This window comes from Amblyraja radiata, chromosome 11 (genome assembly GCF_010909765.2).
Source record: "Amblyraja radiata isolate CabotCenter1 chromosome 11, sAmbRad1.1.pri, whole genome shotgun sequence".
NCBI classification, from domain to species: Eukaryota; Metazoa; Chordata; class Chondrichthyes; order Rajiformes; family Rajidae; genus Amblyraja; species Amblyraja radiata.
Window position 1 is genome coordinate 41143445 of NC_045966.1, and position 24286 is coordinate 41167730.

The following is a 24286-nucleotide window of genomic DNA, read 5'->3' on the forward strand; positions in this document are numbered from 1 at the left end:
ACACAAGGAGTTGCATATGTTGGAATTTTGAGCTAAGTACAAAGTGCTGGAAGTAGTTAACGGGTCAGGCAGTATCTGCGGAGGGAATGGACAGACAACTTTTAGGGTCAGTATCGATCTTCAGAGTCTGATTAAAATAGGGCCGGGATGGACTGTCTGGGGCTAATGTCAGCCGAGAAGTTACATGTCACAAAGTAAGCAAATCGCATAGAGAAGATGGTAGACACAAAATGCTGGAGTAACTCAGCGGGAGCGGCAGCATCTCTGGAGATAACGAATGGGTGACATTTTGGGTCGAGACCCTGGGGGGTGAGGGGGGGGGGGGTGAGGGGAGAGGGGCGGGGGGAGGACACCTCATTAAATAGTAATAGGCCTAGAGAGAGAGTGGAAGTGGAGAAGATGTTTCCACCAGTGGGTGAGTCTGTGATCAGAGAGCTGAACCGCGGAATGAAAGGGTGTATATTTAGAAAGGTAAGGAGGAATTTGAGGGAGGTGAATCTGTGGAAATCATTGTCACAGAAGGCTGTGGAGGCCAGTTCATTGAGTATTTTTAAAGCGGAGATGGAAACGTTCTTGACAAAAGTTACCGTAAGATGGGATGAAAATCGTTTGCAGAGGGAAAGATAGATCACCCATCGTTGAATGACGAAGTAGGCTCAATATACAATAGGTGCAGGAGTAGGCCATTCGGCCTTACGAGCCAGCACCGCCATTCACTGTGATTATGGCTGATCATCCACAATCAGTACCCAGTTCCTGCCTTCTCCCCATATCCCTTGGCCCCGCTATCCTTAAGAGCTCTCTCTAACTCTATTGAAAGCATCCAGAGAATTGGCCTCCACTGCCCTGAGGCAGAGAATTCCACAAATTCACAACTCTCTGGGTGAAAACCCTTTCTCCTCTCCGTTCTAAATTGCCTAGTCCTTATTCTTAAACTGTGGCCCCTCGTCTGGACTCCCCCAACATTGGGAACATTTTTCCTGCCTCTAACATGTCCAATACCTTAATAATCTTATATGTTTCAGTAAGATTCCCTCTCATCCTTCTAAATTCCAGTGTATACAAGCCCAGTCTCTCCATTCTATCAACATATGACTGCCCCCCCCCATCCCGGGAATTAACCCCCGTGAATCTACGTCAATAGCAAGAATGTTTTTCCTGAAATCTGGAGAGAATACTCCAGGTGTGGTTTCATTAGGGCCATGCAGAACTGCAGAAGGACCTCTTTGCTCCTTTTCTCAACCCCTCTTGTTATGAAACCAACATGTCATTAGCTTTCTTCACTGCCTGTTTTACCTGCATGTTTACTTACAGTGACTGATGAACAAGGAACCCCAGATGTCGATGGGCCGAATGTCCTACCAAGGGAATAATTACGTTGGCCCTGGACATTGGGGGGGGGGGGGGGGGGAGAATCTTCATTTTAGTTCGCTTGTATGACTTACAGCAATAGAGTTGCGAATGATATTGAATACGCAAGTGTCTGTTTTATAGCTGTACAATGTTAAATATTTGAAAGAATATTCTAGTTTCAAGAATAGCCGATGCAATTATTGAATGGGACCGGTTGTGTCGCTGTGTACCAATAATAAGCTGTTATCTCGGGAATAACTCGAAGAATGGCACAATTTACGCAGTGCGTCCTTTTGACTATGAGAAACTCAATAACGTCCAGGTCCACGCTCAAGCTCGTGATGATGGAGTGCCCCCGCTAAGCAGCAGCACTACAGTGAACGTGATTATTCTGCATCAAAATGACAACATTCCGGTCATAGTTTCGTCCACCGCGCAGAAGGGATCTGCAGCAGTGGAAATCTTGCCCAAAAATGCAGTTCCAGGGCACTTGATCACAAAAATAACGGCAACGGATGCAGATTCTGTTCAGAACGCACGACTCTCCTATCTGATCCCGGTTTGTTCAATGTTGGGCAAAATTCCGGTGAAATCCGATTAGCCCACAATATTTTGGAAACAGATTCCATCTCACAAACCCTTGTCATCTTCGTGAATGACAATGGGCTGCCAAGCCTTTCCAGTACAATAACCATTCGGATTACTGTTCTGGAGACGATCACTGATACAATTTCCGGACGAAGTTATGTGCCAACGACTCCCAACATGTCACTGCCCTGAATGTATCTATAATTGTAGTTTTCGGTTGCACTTCCGTTCTATTTCTTGTGATCATCACTCTGCTGATCGTTATCAAATGTGAGCAGGACAGAATTGTTGACCAAGAAAATAATCCTCCGAGTCGTTGTTACAAATTCGGGGATTCTCAAGATACGTTTAACCGAGGACCTGCATTGGAGAAGGGCTTGCCCTACCCTGGGACTAGCCGTATTATCCGTGTTCCAGATGCACAGCATTATTCGGTTTGTGTATCTCGAGAATCCACGAAGAGCGATTTTTTCTTTTTAAAACCATGCGCCGTTCCCATATCTGAATTTATTTCACAATAAATCGAAGGCCAATTTATTGCCCGTCATTATATTTATCCAACAGCGTGATCATAGCGAGTGAAATATTTGTTACTGTTCCCTTTCTCTGTTATTTTTGTTTTCTTCCCGGCTAACGATTTCAGTTATTGAGTCTTAAGAAGGGTCCCGACCTCACACATCACTGATCAATGTTCTTCAGGGATGCTGACTGGCCTGCTGAGTTAGTCCAGAACTTCGTGTCTTTTTTGGTTATTGTCCTTGTTTCTGCATCTTCCTCAGTTATTGGAATGATAAATAATTTAAAAAATCGAATGACTGGAATACACGTGTCTGAATTTAACATCTCTTAGCTTTCATAGCAAAAGGATTTGAGTATAGGAGCAGGGAGGTTCTACTGCAGTTGTACAGGGTCTTGGTGAGACCACACCTGGAGTATTGCGTACAGTTTTGGTCTCCAAATCTGAGGAAGGACATTATTGCCATAGAGGGAGTGCAGAGAAGGTTCACCAGACTGATTCCTGGGATGTCAGGACTGTCTTATGAAGAAAGACTGGATAGACTTGGTTTATACTCTCTAGAATTTAGGAGATTGAGAGGGGATCTTATAGAAACTTACAAAATTCTTAAGGGGTTGGACAGGCTAGATGCAGGAAGATTGCTCCCGATGTTGGGGAAGTCCAGGACAAGGGGTCACAGCTTAAGGATAAGGGGGAGTCCTTTAAAACCGAGATGAGAAGAACTTTTTTCACACAGAGAGTGGTGAATCTTTGGAACTCTCTGCCACAGAGGGTAGTCGAGGCCAGTTCATTGGCTATATTTAAGAGGGAGTTAGATGTGGCCCTTGTGGCTAAGGGGATCAGAGGGTATGGAGAGAAGGCAGGTACGGGATACTGAGTTGGATGATCAGCCATGGTCATATTGAATGGCGGTGCAGGCTCGAAGGGCCGAATGGCCTACTCCTGCACCTAATTTCTATGTTTCTATGTTTCAATGTGAAGGTAATCCTCCGGCCAGTCGCTGACTACTATCAGAAACATATTGGTCCAATTGCGCAAAGGATCTTGGCATAGGGATCAAGTTTTAGGTATTACAGTATTAACATACTGAACCAATGACATCTGAATACACGGAAAGGACCGGTTTACAGGGATATGGCAAGTCGGACTAGTGTAGATATGACATATTAGTCGGTGTGGGCAAGTGGGACCAAAGGACACCTTTCCACACTGTATGCTTCTATAACACTAACTCGCGCGAAAAACACGCCACAAGTAATACTTATAATTTATACCTGGCATGATTAAATACAAACCTGGATTAGATTGCGAAATTGTCTAGCATGGATCTACATGTAGGTGGATGACTAATATAAAAATAAAGATGGGACTGTAAGGGTCATTATATTAGATGTTTTTGATGCGCTCATCGCCAAGGATACAAAAAAGATCACACTCAAGCCACAAGTCACTTGGTAGAAGAGATTCATATGTTTTTAGTTGACCTGACAGAACTCTAGTGCCATCACTCCTGACACTTTTCAGTACACTAGTAACGATAAAGTATCAGGGTTAATAGGAAATATAAACTGATTATTAATATATGTTGGGAACCATGTAATGAGACGGGCAATGGTTCATGCACAGAAAATGAACAACAATCATCAATCCAATATAATTTTCAATTTTCAGTTTTATTGCCAGGAAAACGTTTGGAATTTCCCTGTGCTTTACATGAGATTTTGTGCTCTTGAGACGTGCTATTCAAAAGTCATGCTGGCTGGAATTAAATAGGAGACACCGAACAACGGAATAACAGTAACAAGCAACTCAGGATCCTAAAGACGTAATCTATCCAAAACTGGTGCATTTCCGGCATGTTTATGTGGGTATCATCTTTGTAGATAACGCATTAGCTAATGTGCTGTCTTAATTGTGGCTGTAACGAGAAAGAGTCAGTCATGATAGATTGCATGCATGCTTTGGACAAGACTGTTTTAATATTGAAAGGTGGAGATTAGGAAATTAAAAGAAAATCAATCAATTGTACGGAAGTTGAATGCTGACAATCCTTAAAATATTTACCGTGTGTCTATCGTGCATTTCAGAATTATGTGTAAACTAAAAGAGGACGGCATGAAGCAAGGAAAGTTACACTGGGTTATACAGTATGTTTGAATGTACAATCAATTACTTTGATTTTCTGATTAGAGAAACATTTGCCGAGAAATATTAGCACAAACGTGAAGCAAGTATCGTGGCTGAACGCACTCAAATTTCGAAACAGTCATCTTACAATTACAATCATTGAAACTCCAATCTGGTTACATTGACGTTGTTCAATACTACCTACCTTTCTCTATGTTTTCGTCAAAAATGAGGGCTCGTATATTGCAATGGTCAAGTCAAGACTTCCAGGAATTGGAATTCAGGCCTCTCATTGTGGGTACATTCGGACCTTGAAGATTGTAGCGGTTAAAGAAGGGAGCTCCGCACCACCTTCGCAAGGGCAAGAATAGACAGTCAATTAAAATCTAACAGCGTGTAAAGCCAATATTCCTTGCATGGATATTTGTCTGTAGAAGAGCAAAGACCTACGAATGCAACAAGACTCATACATTGGTGGGGGAAAGCACGTGTAAGATGTATTTATATTCTTGTTGTTCATTCCCATTAATTTCGTCTTTAGGCCGCACGGTGGCGCAGCTATTTCCTCACGTTTCAGGAACGGGGGAATTTATCTTAACTTTGCCTCCTCTCTGTGCAGACTGATCGCTTCGCCCTGTCAGAGGTACCGCCAATTAACGATTTCCTTTTTTTCCGTCACATATTTGTTCTTTTGTGATTATGAGTTGATATAAAAAACCCACAATTTACAAAGAAAATACCAAAATGGAGCGCTCATGGACATATGTTAGGAAGAAAAAAATACAAGGGGACAGTAAATCAACAGAAGGGGAAATATAACCAATGCAATAGACACACACCAGCACCCACTCCCCTCCCTCGGTATCGGCGTGGAACAATTGGCTTCAATTTGTGCGATTGCCTACCAAATCACTCCATTTCATGCAATTTGGGTTGTGTTCTAAATGCCGCCCATGGAAGGTGCACTCAGCCCATGAAATTTAAAGTATCTAAACATGGCCAACGCAGAATAATTTTGTACAATGAGCAATATTTATCGTCAGCAAAACACCAAGTGCCGGAGGAGTTCAGCGGGCGAGGCAGCATCTGTGGAGGGAAATGACAGAAGACGTTTCTCGTCAGGAAATCTTTTCAGACTGAAGTGATCCGTCCATAAAAGGTCGTCAGTCCGTTATGTCCACAGATGCTGCCTGAGTTATCCTATAATTTTGTGACTTTCTCAAGATTACAGGATCTGGAGTTCATTCTGTTGTCAATATATATCTCCATATTTGCCGGCCTTTGCTGATTCTAATCTATCGTAAATATTATTGGCAATTCTAATGTTATCTTACACTGTCCCTGAAAAAGTTAGATACATAGCCGAGAGAAAAGTTGCGACAACAGTGGAAGATCTTCACTACTTTCATTACTATAATCTTTACCCCTTTGTATTTCCTACAGCCACTGTGGGCGGGTCTTCATATAGAAACATAGAAACATAGAAATTAGGTGCAGGAGTAGGCCATTCGGCCCTTCGAGCCTGCACCGCCATTCAATATGTTCATGGCTGATCATTCAACTCAGTATCCTGTACCTGCCTTCTCTCCATACCCCCTGATCCCTTTAGCCACAAGGGCCACGTCTAACTCCCTCTTAAATATAGCAAATGAACTGGCCTCAACTACCTTCTGTGGCAGAGAGTTCCAGAGATTCACCACTCTCTGTGAAAAATGTTTTTCTCATCTCGGTCTTAAATGATTCCCCCTCTATCCCCCACCTAGACCCTGTACAACTGCAGTAGAACCTCCCTGCTCCTATACTCAAATCCTTTTGCTATGAATGCTAACATACCATTCGCTTTCTTCACTGCCTGCTGCACCTGCATGCCTACTTTCAATGACTGGTGTACCATGACACCCAGGTTTCGTTGCATCTAACCTTTTCCTAATAGGCCACCATTTAGATAATAGTCTGCTTTCCTGTTTTGGCTACCAAAGTGGATAACCTCACATTTATCCACATTATACTGCAACTGCCATACTTTTGCCCATTCACCCAACCTATCCAAGTCACCTTGCAGCCTCCTAGCATCCTCCTCACAGCTAACACTACCCCTCAGCTTAGTGTCATCCGCAAACTTGGAGATGTTGCATTCAATTCCCTCGTCCAAATCATTAATATATATTGTAAATAGCTGGAGTCCCAGCACTGAGCCTTGCGGTACCCCACTAGTCACTGTCTGCCATTGTGAAAATGACCCGTTTACTCCTACTCTTTGCTTCCTGTTTGCCAGGCAGTTCTCTATCCACATCAATAATGAACCCCCAATACCGTGTGCTTTAAGTTTGTATACTAATCTCTTATGTGGGACCTTGTCGAAATCCTTCTGAAAGTCCAGATATAACACGTCCACTGGTTCTCCCCTATCCACTCTACTAGTTACATCCTCGAAAAATTCTATAAGATTCGTCAGACATGATTTACCTTTCGTAAATCCATGCTGACTTTGTCCAATGATTTCACCACTTTCCAAATGTGCTGCTATCCCATCTTTAATAACTGACTCTAGCAGTTTCAAATGTAGCAAATGTATGACAGGAGTTGCAGAAAGTTAGAATAATATTTAGTTCCCATCAATCACAATGCATTGCTTTCGATGTACTTAAGACCAGTTCACCTTGTTAGTCGTCTTGAATTAGACCAGCGACCAGAACATGTTTTTATTTGTTACGTTTGCATCTGTTTTGTCGCCCTAGAATAAACAGTGAGAAAAGAGGGTCTTTATATCACTTTCGTTTTCTAATCGCTTTTAATGCGCAATATATGTTTATCTGTGATACTCAATGCATATTCTTTTTGCTAGTGCCAACCAGTTAGGGACAATCTGTGCAGTCACACCATCAATTTGATTAGAGAAATTCTCGTTTATAGCCGACTCCGCGATCGGTGTAATCAAATAGGATTCTTCTGATAGGTTGTAGGGAATGAAGTTTCATGGATCAACATTATATTGAAATTATCATGGTGGGAGAACTGATAATTCCACCTATTTATATCCTCCTAAAAAAGGCATCGAGTCTTTCGGATGTTAATTTCTAAGCTGCGTACCTGATTTGTGAATGATTATATATTACAGTTGTACACACATAAATATTCCCGAGAACAGTTTAGCTTTAAGGATTATCGATGTAGTTGCTGAGAGGGGCTGGTTGTGTCGCTGTGTGCCAATAAGAAGCACAGATGAAGAGATGGATCCAGTGCTCCTCCCACATTTCAAAGAAAGAGATCAGAATCGGCGAGAATAGCGAGCAGTACGCGTTTAGATCGTGGAGTCTAGGTGTAAAGGATAACCTCATATAATTGTCCATTCAGAATATTGAAATTTTTTTTGCCGTAATTCGATGATACGATCGGTTCCCCGGTTTCGTCGACCAGAGGCCTGGTTTTGGAAAATATTTAAATGCGGAACAATGGCGAATTCGGTGAAAAACAGATGCGTTGCTTTCAAAACCTTCGCTTTCCTGATTCTGGTATGTACATCAGATTTGTGTGCCGGGCAAATCCGCTATTCTATTCCCGAGGAATTGGAAGTAGGGGGTTTTGTTGGGAATATTGTTCAAGATTTGGGGATGAACGTACCGCAGTTGTATGCTCGTAAATTTCGGCTCACTTCCGAGGGCGCTGGACATTACATGAAGGTGAATTTGAATGATGGGATTTTGTTAATTCGTGAAAGAATCGACAGAGAGCAGGTCTGTGGACAAACATACGGCTGTACTATTCCTTTCGAAATAATACTGGAAAATCCTTTGGCATCGCAACGCGGGGAAGTGGAGGTTCTTGATATAAATGACAATTCACCCAGCTTCAGGAACAGCAGCATTTCCTTACAGATAGCCGAAACGATTGCACCAGGTGTTCGATTTCGGCTGGTGAGCGCGGAAGATCCCGACATTGGAATAAATACCATCGCTGCTTACACAATCAGTTCCAACGAGCATTTTAGTCTAAAAACGCAGAGAACCGATGACGGTGTTATAATTGCTGAGTTACTACTGGAGAAGCCTTTAGGCCGAGAGCTGCAGTCATCCTTTCGACTGGCGCTCACCGCGACTGACGGTGGAATCCCTCAGAGATCAGGCACTGCTCAGATTCTTATCACTGTGGTGGACATAAATGATAATCCACCTGTATTCGACCATGACATTTATCGGGGCAGCGTAAAGGAGAATACACCTCAAGGCATGCTAGTTATGAAAGTCAACGCCATTGATTTGGACGAAGGGCCGAATGCCGAGTTAGCATATTATTTTAGCCAGCTGTCCTCAGCAAGAGTTAAAGAACTGTTTACTTTGGACCCGCACACTGGGGAGATTCGGACCAAAGTAGGGCTAGATTTTGAGGAAACAAGCAGCTATTCACTCGACATTGAAGCTGTGGACCATGGAGTACCTGCAATTGCTGGACACTCCAAATTCTTCATCGATGTAATTGATGTAAATGACAACGCGCCAGAGATAAAGGTGACATCAACAAAACGCAAAATTCAGGAAAATGGTCCCCCGGGCACATTAATAACCTTGATCAATGTTGTCGATCGCGATTCTGGAGAAAACGGGCGGTTTCACTGCGAGATACCAAAAAATATCCCATTTAGACTTCGAACGTCGTCCAAAAATCATTATGAGTTGATTACCAGTGAATCCCTGGACCGTGAAAGTGTCTCTGAGTATAACATACATTTTCTAGCTTGGGACATGGGGTCACCGTCACTGTCAACAAATAAAACAATCCAGATTTCAATATCGGATGTAAACGATAACGCCCCACGTTTTGGTGAATCCTCTTACAACGTATATGTGATGGAGAACAATGCTCCGGGTACATCTATTTTCGCAGTGACTGCAAGCGATGCTGACCAGGCCCAGAATTCATATGTTTCTTACTCCTTTAAGGAAAATCTTCGCCAAGACTTCCCTGCGTCCAGGTACCTCAGCATCAACTCGATAAACGGCACAATTTACGCACAACGTTCATTTGACTATGAGAAACTTAAAAGCTTCCAGATCCATGTTCAAGCCCGTGACGCTGGTGTACCCCCACTAATCAACAGTGCTACTGTGACTGTGATAATCCTGGATCAAAATGATAACTCTCCGGTAATTGTTTCACCAATATCACAGATGGGATCAGCAGCAGTGTTGATGCTGCCCCAAACAGCGAGCCAAGGGTACTTGATCACCAAGATCATAGCAGCAGATGCAGATTCTGGTCAGAACGCACGGCTATCTTATCAGGTGCAAAGATCCACCGATCCCAGTTTGTTCAACGTTGGACGAACGTCCGGTGAAATCAGAACTGCCAGACCTATTTTGGAATCAGGTACGACCACACATTCTCTCGTTATCTTGGTGAAAGACAATGGGCAGCCTTCGCTCTCCAGTACGGTTTCAATTCACATCACAGCTGTGGAGAATATCACTGACATAATTACTGAAAGCAGCAACTTCGTAGCAAAACCAGAATATTTCTCTGATGCGAATCTTTACTTAATTGTAATTTTCGGTTGCACTTCCGTTTTCTTTCTCGTGGTTATCATTTTGCTGATTGGCATCATGTGTAAACATGATAGAAATACCGTCGAAGAATACAATTCTTCAATCTATTGTTCCAGACCTGGAGATTCTCGAGATGCGTTTCCTTGCAGGCGTGCAATGGAGGAAACTTTACGCTATCCCGGGACAGGCCGGGTGCTCTCCGTCCCAGAACCACACCAATACTCGGTCTGTCTGTCTCCAGAATCAGCCAAGAGCGATTTTCTGTTTTTAAAACCGTACGGCGTTTCCACGTCCCAGGCCCGATGCTAAATTAAGATGGTCGGCTGACATAAAGCGGCAACAAACCATTGCCGGGCAATATTATGCCTTGTCATGTCTAATATATGGTGTGAAACATGTATGCAAATATACTGTTTGTTTTTTCCCTGTTAAGAAAAGGAGCTCATTTATGGAAAAGGTCGGAAAAAACGACCACCAACCTCTGGATTACATGCATTCGAATCTGGTCACTGTTCACTTCCAAGGAAAACCTACAATTGGTCACCGAATGGTTGCATCATTCCGTTTTTGCTCTGCAAGCTACACAGAAGCATCTCAGTGCGTCCGCACAATTGTAGACATTGAAAACATTTATCAACAAGAATATGTTGTCAAACTTGTTGAAAAGGATTCTGTATGAATCGTTTCAGCCATCTAATTGAATCTGACGATGATTCTGTTTCGATATGTGTCGATTTTTGGTTTTAGATAAAAAGTGCACATGATCCTCTCATTTATATCGATTTTAAACGCAAGTATATTACATTGAATAAAGGAAAAGCTGTAAGATTAATTGTTTTATATTATTTTAAAAGTAGCTGCTGAAGTCTATTATTGTGCAAGTTAATCAAATCAGATCCAAGAATAAGATGTTTCGCCGCAGTTGGCAATAAATATGATTGTACTCTAGATGAGCACTAAATGTATATTTGATCGTTAATATATCGTTCAAAGTGTTCCGATTTCGATCACTTCACAATTCCATCGCGAATATGAATTCCGTGATATTGTTTGCAGCAGTTTGGGGAGTGATTTCTGGGCCAAAATAGCTGCGATTGACTGGACAAATCACAAGAGGCTGGGGCTAAATTGTCTATAGCATCATGCTATATCCCAGGAAAGAAGAACATGGAAAGGTTGCCAAGTGATGTCTGATTGATGTCACCTGGCCGAAGAGTCCGCAAGTAGTGAAGGGAGCCTATTGGAGTAACACCGTTACCGACAGCGTCTGGTATTTCAACTTGAGTGATATTACTTTACAGAGTTTTGCATCATTTCTGATGTTCACATTCTCGAGATACTGGATTCTGTAAGGCCGTTTCCACCAAGTGCCAATCGCTGAAAATCCCGTATTTCGGGGCGCACCTTCCGTCGTTCGCTTTCCCTGCACAATCCTCAAGAAATCCTGGTTATAGTCCATTCATCAGTTAAAATGTCAATTCCACACCAGTGCATGGATTATCAACGCGTCACGAGCAGCATGTGATGTGTATGCCTGTTCGTGCACGTTTGTGAATTGTGAACGTGCTGCATGCGGGTCGGAGCGTTTGAAATTGTTTGAAATTGCCATGATAACAGTGCAGAACTCCACGAATGGAAATGTGGACGTGCTTATTTCAGTAAGTGAATCGGTGCACATTCTAGTTATTTTTGATAAATTTCTTACAGAATAAACCATATTCGAATAATCTTTACAACCAGTCATTTAAATGAGGCATTTGCAAATATCTTCACTAGTTAGCATTTTCATTTCAGAATTAATCAATTCCCTTATAGGTTCTCAGATCTTAGTCTTTCCAGTTATTACCTTGCTTGATTTCCCCCTCTCTCTCTCGCTCTTGATGTACGGGCAAGGCGGATTTCAAGAACAGAACAATCGATTAACAATCATTCCATGGTAATGCCGCACAACAATCCTGAGTAGGAATGCACGTGGTGTAGCTGACAAAGATAGCTGGCGGGAAGTCATGTTGCATCAATATGAACCTGGCCACATTTGAACTATTCTGCGTATTTCTGATCGCCATGCTACAGGAAAGATATGGTGGATTTGCATTGAGTGTAACGATGCCCGCGGGGTGTTGTCTGGATTGAATGGTGCTTCTGATCAGGAACGTTTAGACAAACTTGGATTGTATTTTTTGGAAGGCGAGGGCGAGCAGATAGAAAGATATAATTTTTCATTTTCCAAACCTCTTATAATGCGGTAGAGGCAGGAGATATAGTCAGAATCTTTTCCGAACATGGCAATGACACATAGAAGAGGGCATAGATTTAGAGTGCGAGGGGGAAATGTAAAGACGACTGCGTTGCAAATGCTTTACATAGGCAGAGGCAACTGCTTGGAATGCGTTACCGGTAAGGTGGTTGAATTAGATGATCACGTTTAAGCGACATTTAAACAAGCGCATGGAGAAATAGCGAACGGAAAGATACCGACCGTGTCCAGGCAGATTTGAGTAGGTAGATTGGCATCGTGGTGGGCGCATTCATGATGGACTGAAGGGCCTATCCCAGTTCTGTACTGCGTCATGTTCCATACTTTAATTGTTATATGCTATCGTTCCCCTCGGCAGGGAATTCGAAATATGATTTGTAAACATTTGGAAAACAATGTTTGGTCCGTTTAATAAGCACCTGTCTTTGCATTGTTCCAGGCTGCTAACGTCACGCCGTCCATTCCCATGGCCAACCAGAAAGGCAGGCTGTAGGCCCAGATTTGTGGAGAACTTTGCATCGCTGATGTGGCTCCATGAGCCCGTTTGTTAGATGCGTAAAGATACTTCTGTGCCAGTTTGATTATCTTGGAATGCAACAAAAAAAAATATTGCACGCGGTGCTTTGGAGTTAATACATCGAGAATGCAGATCAGGCATTAGAATGATGCCAGCTCCAAATTTTCAAAGATTGGCAGGTGCGGTGATACACGGGGAATTTTGAAAAGGATATCTGTAAAACACAAAGTGCCGAGTACCTCAGTGGGTCAGACAGCATCTTTGGAGGATATGGATATTCGAAGAGCTCCGTTTGACAAATTTCTTCACGTAGTGGAAATTGTAGAAGCGATATTGAAGGTATCAATTTGACGTCTCCGAAATTGGGTTTATTGGCGCATTTTTACTAACTGAAACCGAAATGCATTCTAAACAGATTATTTGTTACTGAAGTCCACGTGTTGCGATCCATCATTCGCTGACCACAATTGAAGATCATGGATAGACACAAAATGCTGGAGTAACTCAGTGGGTCAGGCAGCATCTCTGGTGAGAAGGAATGGGTGACGTTTCGGGTCGAGACCCTTCAGACTGATGTCAGGTGAGTGAGCGGAACAGAGATAGAATGTAGTCGGAGACAGTAAGACGAATGGGAAAACTGGGAAGGGGGAGGGGATGGAGACGGAGGGAAAGCAAGAGCTGATTGAAGTTAGAGAAGTCAATGTTCATACCGCTGGGGTCTAAGCTACCCAAGCGAAATATGAGCGCTGGGCTTCACCACGACAATGGATGAGGCCCAGGACAGAAAGGTCAGATTGGGAATGGAAGGAGGAGTTAAAGTGCTGAGCAACAGGGAGGTCAGGAATGTTGAGGCGGACTGAGTGGAGGTATTCAGCGAAACGATCGCCGATGTACTAATGTTGACACCTGGAATAGCGGATACAATAGATGAGGTTGGAGGAGGTGCAAATGAACCTCTGTCTGACCTGGAAAGACTGTCGGGGTCTTTGGATGGAGTCGAGTGGGGAGGTAAATGGGCAGATGGTGCATCTCCTGCGGTTGTAGTGGAAGGGACGCGTTGACCAATATATATATATACACATACATACATACATACATATATATATTTATGCTTATATACATATGCGCTGTATGCGACGGCTGATGGGGTGGAAGGTGAGGACAAGGGGTACTGTGTCCTTGTTGCGAGTGGGGGGGGGAGCAAGAGTAGAGCTGCGGGGTATTGAGGGAACACTAGTGAGAGTCATCTAGAATGGAAGAGGGGAACCTCCATTTCCTAAAGAATGAGGACAGTTCCGATAATCTAGTAAGGAAAACATCATCCTGGGTGCAGATGTGGCGTAGACGGAGAAATTGGGAGTAGGGGATAGAATCTTTACATGAAGCAGGCTGGGAAGAAGTGTAGTCTAGATGGCTATGGGAGTCAGTAGATTTGCAGTAGATGTCGGTCAATTATCTGTCTCCTGTGATGGAGACGGTGAGATCCAGAAACGGTAGGGAGATGACGGAGATGGTCTAAGTGAATTTGAGTGCAGGATGGAAATTAGTCGTGAAGTTGATGAAGTTAGTGAGTTCTGCATGGGTGCCGCAGGCAGCGCCGATGCAGTCGTCAATGTAGCGGAAGTAGAGTCCGGGGATAGGGCCAGTGTACGCCTGGAACAGTGATTGTTCGACGTACCCTTCGAAGAGGCAGGCAAAGCTGTGGCCCATGCGAGTGCCCATAGTTACCCCTTGGATCATGAAGATCATGGAGTTAATTTGACGAATTCGATAGTGACATACAATTTTGGAGTAAGATACTTACCTGGGATATGAATAGATCCTTAACCTTTGCAGCGCTGACACACCTTGCATTTAATCGTGGTGATTGTTAGGAACATATAATTGAAAATTAATAGCGAAACTAAAGTGCTGAAGAAAATTCGCGAGTCAGGCAACATCTGTGGTGGGAAAAGACTTAACTTCAGACGGAAGGATTCCGACCCGAAATGCCGTCCGTCTATTTCCCCCGCAGAAACAGCCTCACAGGTTCCTCCAGCACACTCCCGCATCTGCAGCTCCTGGCTCCTCGACTCACAGTTAATAACTGTATCAGAGATTTGTGTGTGTGGATGGGCTGGGGCAATGGGTGACTAATTTGCAACTGAAACAGAAGCTGAGGACCTGAAAGCCCAGTCCAGGCACCAGAAGAAGTATTAAAAATCTGGTTTCCATGTGCTGTATTTGGTAAGTACTGAAAGATGTTGTCGCTCACGCGAGGAGTTAGCCGGTCCTCTCATTTGCTCATTCCGGTACATTTAAGGTACCATAAGATAAAATGCGATAGCCATGAGCTACTGTGGATAATCTAGAGAATTTAGCTAATAATTCAGAGATCTGAGTTCAAATCTCACTTCAAAACGATAATTTACTCCCTGCAAATATTGTGGAAATTGGATCTTTAGTGATTACGATTACAAACATATCACAGGGATATAAAATATAATTCGGGGAGGAAATTTGCCATCATCTAACCAGGAGCCAGAACTAATAATAGTCTGACCCTTTATGACTGTGGTAATCGTTATGTCACCACCATTTGCTCTCCATGCGACATGTTAGGTACGGCGAACCAAGAATCGTGTACCTCCTCGCCCGATTGACCACATCATATCCTGGCATGACTTCTGCAATACAGTAAAAGAAAATCAGATTCTGTTTAGTTGTTCTGGCTCCTGGTTAGCTGTTGAAGAGCGCACTTCTCCGTTATGATTGTGTCTCCATTGAAGCCATGGATGCTTAGTTCGAAATCGTCTGGTGAATTTACAGATTTGTAGGATATATTTTTGAATACCATAGCCCAATAATGAGCAGAATGTGTATTAAAGTTTGAGAAACTGGTGTCAGCATTCAATCCATTTAAATTTGTAATGAGAGCAAATAAATAATGTATAATAACAGAATAGATCTTCAGACCTGATCAACCAATCGGTTACCCCTGGTCAACTCTGCCTATCAGCCGCATGGTGGCGCGGCAGTTACTGTTTAGGAAGGTACGGTCGATGCTGGTTTAAACCGAAGATAGACACAAAAAGCTGGAGCAACTCAACGGTCGTGCAGCATCTCTGGAGAAAAGGAAGAGGTGACGTTTCGGGTCGAGAACCTTCTTCAGACTGTTAATGTTGTTGCCTCACGGCTTCAAGGAACCATGTTACATTGTGACCTTCGGTGCTGTCCGCAAGGTGTTTGGAAATTCTCTCCGTGAACATGTCCTCCAGATACCCAAAAAGTGTCCGTCTGAGTTAACTGTCAATTTTAGCTACCTAATATTGCAGTTTAATGCAACACAAATATTCAAGTAGGAGCTAATTGACATATGTGTGAGCGAACGAGTTGCAGAGATACGGGATATTATGGAATCTGTAAGGAAGCGTGACTGATAGAAATGTTCCCCCTCTCCACGAGCTCCGTCATCACCAAAGCCCAGGACGGGCCAAATATTATAAAGATAAGACCCTGAAATTTATTCATAGGTGAAACAATTCATGGGAAATTGCTAGACGTTCCCTAATCCCCCAAAAATGACATAGAAAAGTCCGAATTTGTAGAGGGCAGACTATCTCTATACTCATAAAACTCTGATCTTGGATGTGTGTATATTTGTGTGTGTCTGTGCGACGTTCCTGTGCGTTTCACATTTCCTCGAAAACACGACGCGCTAACGGTGACATTTTTACATATTCCGATAGAGATTTATGCCATGATGTCAAAATTGCCTTATCTGAAAATGTCATGCATTATTTCTCGAATTATTTATGAAAATGCTCACAAATCTCAAATAACTCAAATCTCAAATAAACGAGATGGTCTCGCTGATTACGTAACAATGGATGCCTCTGCTCGCGCTGCGAGTGACCTCACCCCGTGTTCTGTATTCTGTACTTCTTGGCTTCTTAACTTTTTACTTCCTTAAATTCGTCACTTGGCGTTTTAAACTGCTGCTCAGGCCGGGCTGCGCGCTCCGCTGGGCTCCTTGAAGTTCTGGAACATGCGGGCGGGCGCGGGGCAGCGCAGGGGGAAGGTGGCCGTGGCGCCCAATACTCCCTCTGAGAAAGGCCGTCTATGGAAACCTGCGATTTATCCGTCGATCGCAGGGACTCGGGGAAACGTGACCCCTTTTCATCGCTGGTGATCCCGATCCCACCTGGCGATCTCTGGCCGTCACGGGGGACGACCTCCTCTCCGTCTCCCCCGCCCGATCGTCTGTCACGCGGGTGGGTGGGCTTCCTCTCGCGGAAGCAACGATCGGCCGGCCCTCCGCTGCTTTTGACCGTCCTCAGATCGCGCCCGCCATCGGCCTCCCTCGCCGTGGGCCCCACAGCCCGCTCGCCCGCAGCCCACTCGCCCGCCCGGCTTCCCCCCTCTCCTACCCCCTCTTCCTCTTCTCCTCCTCTCCTCCCCCTCCTCCTCCCCCATCCCCCCTCCCCTCTCCTCCCTCCCCCTCTCTCCCCTCTCCTCCCTACCCCCTCCTCTCTTCCCCCTCCTCACTCCCCCCTCCTCTCTCCCCCTCCCCTCCCCCTCTACCGCCCTCTCTCCCCCCTCCTTTCTCTCCCCCTTCCCCCCCTCTCCCCTCTTCTCCACCCTCTCTCCATCTCCTCTCTCTCCCCCGCTCTCCCCCCACTGCCCCATCCCTCATTAACTCTCCTCCCTCCCTCTCTCACCCCCATGTGTATGTGGGGGGTGGTTAGTGTGTGTGCGTGTGTGACGCCCCAGCCCCCCCCCACCTCCTCTCTCCCCCTCCCCTCCCCCTCTACCGCCCTCTCTCCCCCCTCCTCTCTCTCCCCCTCCCCCCCCCTCTCCCCTCTTCTCCATCCTCTCTCCACCTCCTCTCTCTCCCCCGCTCTCCCCCCACTGCCCCCTCCCTCGCCAACTCTCCTCCCTCCCCCTCTCACCCCCATGTGTATGTGGGGGGTGGTTAGTGTGTGTGTGTGTGTGACGCCCCAGCCCCCCCCCCCAGTTCCAGCTGCACACCAAACGCTATAAGAACGATGTCTCTCAGATCCCTTTTAAAATATTTCGCTCCTCATCTTAATCTAACCCCCTTTAATTTTATATTCCCCTACTCCAGGAAAAATTCGGTTGCTATTCACCTTACCTATGCCCATGGTAATTCTCCAGGCTTCTTTCCGTTTTTCTTCAATCCCCTAAGCACCATGTAAAAAAGAAATCCAACCTATCCAGCCTCTCCTTATAATTCAAACGTTCAAGTTTCCTTCAGATTTACTGACATCCATCTTATTGCAGGGCGACCAGAAGAGTATTGCAATCTCTTGCATAGTTGTACCAGGACATCCCATCTCTTGTCCTTAGTACAGATACAGGCAAGTGTGTCAAACACTTTATTTACGACCCTTTTAGCTTATCTTTCCACTTTCATGGAACTATATACTTGCATACCTAGATCTCTCTATGCTGCAGCGCTCCAGGTGCCTCCACCATTTCCTCTATAAATAACGTGCAATAATTGCCTGATCAAAATGCAACCTCTCATAATCATCTGCATTACACTGCATTCGATCATTTTGCACTTTTTCGAGACGAGCGAAACACGTTTAACCTAAGTCCACCGTTTAACCATGACCATCCTAAAACATTCCATTAATTATAATACTTGCTGCGGTGTCCTGAAAGTCACGATAGCCACATAACTCCCTTAACGTTTCCTCGATTTAAATGGTGAATCACAAATCTTTATCTACTGGGCCTGCGGCATCGTATCTTATGAGTTCGTATATTCAGAACAGTATTTATATAGCGTAAATTGCTATTTATTGGTTTTTATTTAGTTGCACGTCTGTTCTCAGTTGCTGGAAATCTGAACTTGGCCAGCAGTCATACCACTTTATATATTGAATTGCAAAACGAGTATAAGCTTCGCTGGACGTTATTAATAAAAATAGACATTGTTCCAATACATTCATCTGACAGGTTGTCTGGATGACATATTTTACTCCAATATTGAGTTGAAGGTGTATCATATCCAAAGCATGTCATTTTTGCTGTGTTACCATCACGATTTTGCATTGTACTCTCTACGGTTAATATACGTATTAAAAGGGAGAACAATGGCACCACCACACATGCCCTCGCATCCCCGTACGATTCTATTATCTCGGACTGTGGTCGACTTTCAGAGCATCGTATGACGAGCCCCGCTTGGACGATTTACTGGCCAAGTTCTAAAGAATTGGTCAATTGGTTGGAGTATTCTAAGATATCTTCAGCCTCTAGCTTTTGCTGCCTGCGGTTCTAGCTGTGTCGAAGGGGCATCGATCATACCGATTTCCAAGAAACCAGAAGTGGCTAAAGAGGGGCCCTGATCTGAATCGTCACCTATCCCTTTCTCCGGGGAATCTGCCTGGCCCGATGAGTTACTCCAGCACTTGGTGCCCTTTTGCGTAGACAGCATCCGCACTTCTTTTTTTTTTTTCTAGCATGTGATATCATACTGGCTTTCCACTCTGTATTGGGCTATCTGGATAACAGGAATACATACATCATGCTGTTGGCCATTGACTACAGCTCAAAGTACAGCAATACCATGCCTCTAAAATTCACCACAGTGTACCACGATCTGCACCTATGTACCTCCCTTTGTAACTGGATAGTGGACTCCCTCAGTGCAGATATCAATTAGTGTGGGTTGATAACGCCATTATCTCTTCACTGACCATCAGCACGGGTGCAACCCAAAGCTCTGATCTTAGCTACCCGCTCTACTTTCCGTACATTTGTGATTATGCGTTTAAACGAATATCCAGTGTCATCTATAAATTCACAGATGGCATAATTATCGGTGGCGGAATCACGGATGGCGATGCGTCAGCGTACTGGAGAGAGTTAAGGCATCTGCTTAAATGGTGCCACAACAAAACTTCTCACTCAGTTTCAACAACACCAAGGAACCAATCGTTGAGTTCAGATAAGGGAATCAGGAAGAATATATGTAATTTTTAATTGGTGGTCGGCGGGGGATATGGTTAGTATCTTGACATTTAAGAGCGTTCACATTTCAGATGACCTGCCCTGGACCCAGCGCATAGAATAATAGGAAGGCACACCGGTACCTCTACTGCTTGAGAAATTTTCAAGACGTTCAGCATATCAACACATTCTCTAACAAACATGCACGGGTTTGCTGTGGAGGGTATCTTGACTGATTGCAACTTCACGTGGAATGGCAATTCTAACACACAGTGATTCAAGAGGCTGCAGAGAGACATGAAATGAGCGGGCTCCATCAGGAGCACAGATCTGCCCGCCATCGAAAGCATCCACATGAGGCACTGCCTCATAAAGGAGGAATTTCTCGTCGAGGGTCCCCTCCTATCAGAGCCATGCTCTCTTCTCGCTGCCACCATCATGCAAGAGGTACTGAGGTCATGAGGTGTCACGCCATCAGTTTCTGGAATTGTCAATTTCCCCACAAAGGGGGAGAAAGGGTTGAAGAAGGGCGTCGACCCGAGACGTCATCTATTCCTTTTGTACAGAGATGTGGCATGACGCGATGAGTTACCTCTGTATTGTGTATCTACTTTCCTACATACACCGGTTCTTGAACAAACTTGGTCAACACTAATCCTCCCTCGAGAACGGAATAGCACGGACGACCTCCCGCAGAACCATGGACTTGTTTGTGTTAATCATGAACGATTGTCATGTGCACACTTATTTTCTGCCCTGCCGAATTTCTGTTTATCTTACATAATTTGTGTCTAATCATATTATTGTGATATTGTCGGTATCTTTGATTCCGTGATGTTGCTGCAAGTAAAATGACCATTATATCTGTACCTCTGTGTACTTGTGCAAATGACAATAAATTCGACTTATTTTGAAGATGGACCTTGCAAAATAAATTGAATGGCCAATTTGTAAAAGAAGACGCATTATGATTGTTCACTATTAAATATTCACAAGCACAGTCTAGCTTTAAGAAATGTCGATGTAGCTATTGAAAGAGGCTGGTTGTGTCGCTGTTAACCAATCAGAATCGCAAACGCAAAGCTAGATCCATTGACCCTCCCACATCCCAGAAATAAAGACGAGAAGCGACGAGAACAACTAGCAGTGCGGTTTCAGATTACAGAAGCTGAGAAGGATAAACGTCGCCCATTTATGCAATTAGCATTGCTGGAATTATTTGATGGTAAGGCCTGTCGGGGGTATATTCGAGGAGAAGCTCGGGTTTGGAAAATAATTCAACGCGGAATGATGGCGAATTCAGCGCTCGACAACGCCATTGCATTCAATAGGTTCGCTTTGATAATTCTGGCTTGTACAACCGCGTTGATTTTCGGACAAATTCGGTATTCTATTCCCGAAGAAATGAAGATAGGGTCTTTTGTTGGAAATATCGCTAAAGATTTGAGACTAAATGTACCGCAAATGTCGACTCGGAAATTGCGACTAACATCCGATGATGGCGGACAGTACATGAAGGTTAATTTAGAGAATGGGATTTTGTCTGTTCGTGAAAGAATCGACAGGGAGCGGCTTTGTGGACAAACAACTGTGTGCATTCTACCTTTTGAAATAATACTGGAGAACCCTTTGGTGGTGTTTCGCGGGGTAGTGGAAATTATTGATATAAATGACAATTCCCCTACGTTCCGAGACACCAGCTTTGTCTTACAAATGTCCGAAGCGATTGCACCCGGTGTACGTTTTCCCCTCGAGAGCGCGGAAGATCCCGATATTGGTATGAATACTATCGCTGCTTACACAATCAGTGTTAATGAATATTTTACTCTTAAAGCGCAGAGAACTCCGTCCGGTGTTATAAATGCTGAGTTACAGTTAGAAAAATCACTGGACAGAGAACTGCAGGCAGCCTTTCAGTGGGTCCTGACGGCGAATGATGGTGGGACACCTGCAAGATCTGGCACAACGCAGATTCGTATTACCGTGGTGGACTTTAACGATAATCCACCAGTTTTTCATCGCGAAATTTACAAGGCCAGTTTAAGAGAAGACGCACCCCAAGGTACATTGGTACTGCAAGTCAAAGCAAGTGATTTGGACGAAGGTCTGAATGCTGAGCTAACCTATAATTTCAGCAGCTTAGTTCCACCAAAAGTTCTCAAATTGTTCAGTTTGGATCCCCACACCGGGGCCATTCGCGCTGAAGGCGGGCTAGATTACGAAGAAGCAAACATTTATTCGCTGACTGTTCAATCAGTGGACCACGGATCACCTTCAATGACGGGTCGCACCACAGTACTGATTGAGTTAATTGATGTAAACGACAACGCACCCGAAATAAAAGTGACATCTGCTCCGAGCAACATTCCAGAAAATGCTCATCCAGGAACTTTGGTAACTTTGATCAATGTAATTGATCGAGATTCTGGAGAAAATGGACAGTTTCAATGTGACATTCCAAAGTACTTCCCCTTCAGACTTCGAACATCAACTAAAAATCATTACGAGTTGATTACCAGTGAGCCGCTGGACCGTGAAGCCGTTGCTGAGTATAATATACAATTTGTAGCTCGGGACTTTGGGTCGCCTTCACTGTCAACAAATAAAACCATCCAGATTGCAATATCTGATGTAAACGATAACGCCCCGCGGTTTGGTGAATTGTCCTACAACGTGTATGTTATGGAGAATAACGATCCAGGTACGTCTATTTTTGCAGTAACTGCAACAGATCCTGATCTGAACCAGAATTCCTATGTTTCTTACTCTTTTCCCGAGGGGCTTATCCAGAACTTTCCAGTGTCCAGTTACCTCAGCATTAACTCGATGAACGGCACAATTTACGCGCTGCGTTCCTTTGACTATGAAAAACTCAAGAACTTCCAGATCCATGTACACGCCCGTGACGCTGGTGTACCTTCGCTAAGCAGCAGCGCCACGGTGAATGTGATCATCTTGGATCAAAATGACAACGCGCCGGTAATTGTTTCACCTTCAGAACTGAGTGGATCAGCAGCAGTGGAGACTGTGCCCCGGTCAGCAGGTCAAGGGTACTTGGTCACCAAGATAATAGCAACTGATGCAGATTCCGGTCAGAACGCACGGCTCTTTTATCAGATGGTGAAATCTACTGATCCAACATTGTTCAACGTTGGGCAAAATTCAGGTGAAATCAGAACGGCGCGCAATATTTTTCAGACCGATACTATTACACAAACTATTTTATTCTTGGTTAGAGATAATGGGCTGCCAAGCCTCTCCAGTACGGCTACAGTGCACATTACAGTCTTGGAGAACATCACGGAAAACCTTTCTGAAAGTGATAACTTGTTGAGCAGTTCAAATCATTTCACCGACTTAAATCTTTATTTAATAATCGTTTTCGCTTGCACTTCCGCTCTTTTTCTTGCGATTATCATTCTGTTAATTGCCATTAAATGTAAACAGAACATGAGTGCTTCCCAGGAATATAATTCAAGGCGTTTTTGTTACAATAGTGGGGATCCTCGTGATACTTTTACTCGAAGATCTGAAATGGAGGAAACTTTACGGTACCCCGGGACTGGCCGGGTAGTCCGCGTGCCGGAAGCGAACCACTACTCGGTTTGCCTGCCTCCTGAATCAGCGAAGAGCGATTTTCTCTTTTTGAAGCCATGCAGCGCTCCCACGTCTTAGGCGCAATGATGAATTGCAAGGATTTGATAATATTGCGATTGGCGTTTCAGCGATTTTTTTTTTAGATTATTGAGATGGATCACTTTGAGCGGTTTCAAAGAGTCAAACTGCATCCACACAGTTATTCCGGCTAAACTCGTCCATGACGCCCCAAATGCCCCCCTAACAGATAATCCCTTCGGTCGCGTTTGACCTATGTCCCACTGAACCTTTCCTATCCATGCATGTATCTTGTACCTTAGTGTCTTTTAGATGTTATTAAAATACCTGTCTCAACTGTCTCTTCTGGAAGGTCGATCTGTAAACCGATCGTGCTCTGCGCGAAAACAAATGTCCCTCAGAACCGTAATAAACGTTAACTTAAAATGCTGTGCAACTCAGCTAGTCAGGGAACGTCTCATCAGAATATGGATAGGTGACGTATCGGGTCAGGATTATTCCGAAACTTCACCTATCCATTTTATCCAGAGATTCTACCGGATAAGCTGAGTTACTCCAGCATTGTGTGACTACATTTGGTATAAAATAACATCTGCGTTTCTTTTTAATTACATTCCTAATACAACATTCTCCTCTCAACGTAAACTCATGTCCTTTGCTTCTTGATTGCGTTTCGCTGGGTAAAAGACCGTGCGCACTCACGGGATCTACTCCCCTCATAATTTTATGCAACTCTATAAGATTAGCTCTCAGCCTTCTGGCTCCGAGTTTGCCCAACCTCTCCCTAGAACGTAAACACCCGAGTCCTG

General features: G+C 44.2%; 2 protein-coding genes across 2 annotated transcripts in view; both read left to right on the forward strand.

The window, feature by feature from the left end:
• Positions 1-7881: 7881 nt before the first annotated feature.
• LOC116978575 (protocadherin gamma-C5-like) lies at positions 7882-11701 on the forward strand. The gene has a single exon (XM_033029809.1). The coding sequence runs from the start codon at positions 7969-7971 to the stop codon at positions 10432-10434; it is 2466 nt and encodes an 821-aa protein (XP_032885700.1). The 5' UTR covers positions 7882-7968; the 3' UTR covers positions 10435-11701.
• A 9321-nt stretch (positions 11702-21022) lies between these two features.
• Positions 21023-24286, forward strand: part of LOC116978399 — a 30082-nt gene continuing 26818 nt past the window's right edge. The window contains 2 exon segments of the mRNA XM_033029519.1: positions 21023-23522; positions 23524-23607. Coding sequence (XP_032885410.1) covers positions 21057-23522; positions 23524-23607 — 2550 coding nt within the window. The 5' untranslated portion in view covers positions 21023-21056.

Bases quoted from the DNA above. Each gene is read 5' to 3' on its own strand.
- LOC116978575 (XM_033029809.1), top strand. From the start codon at position 7,969: ATGATACGATCGGTTCCCCGGTTTCGTCGACCAGAGGCCTGGTTTTGG.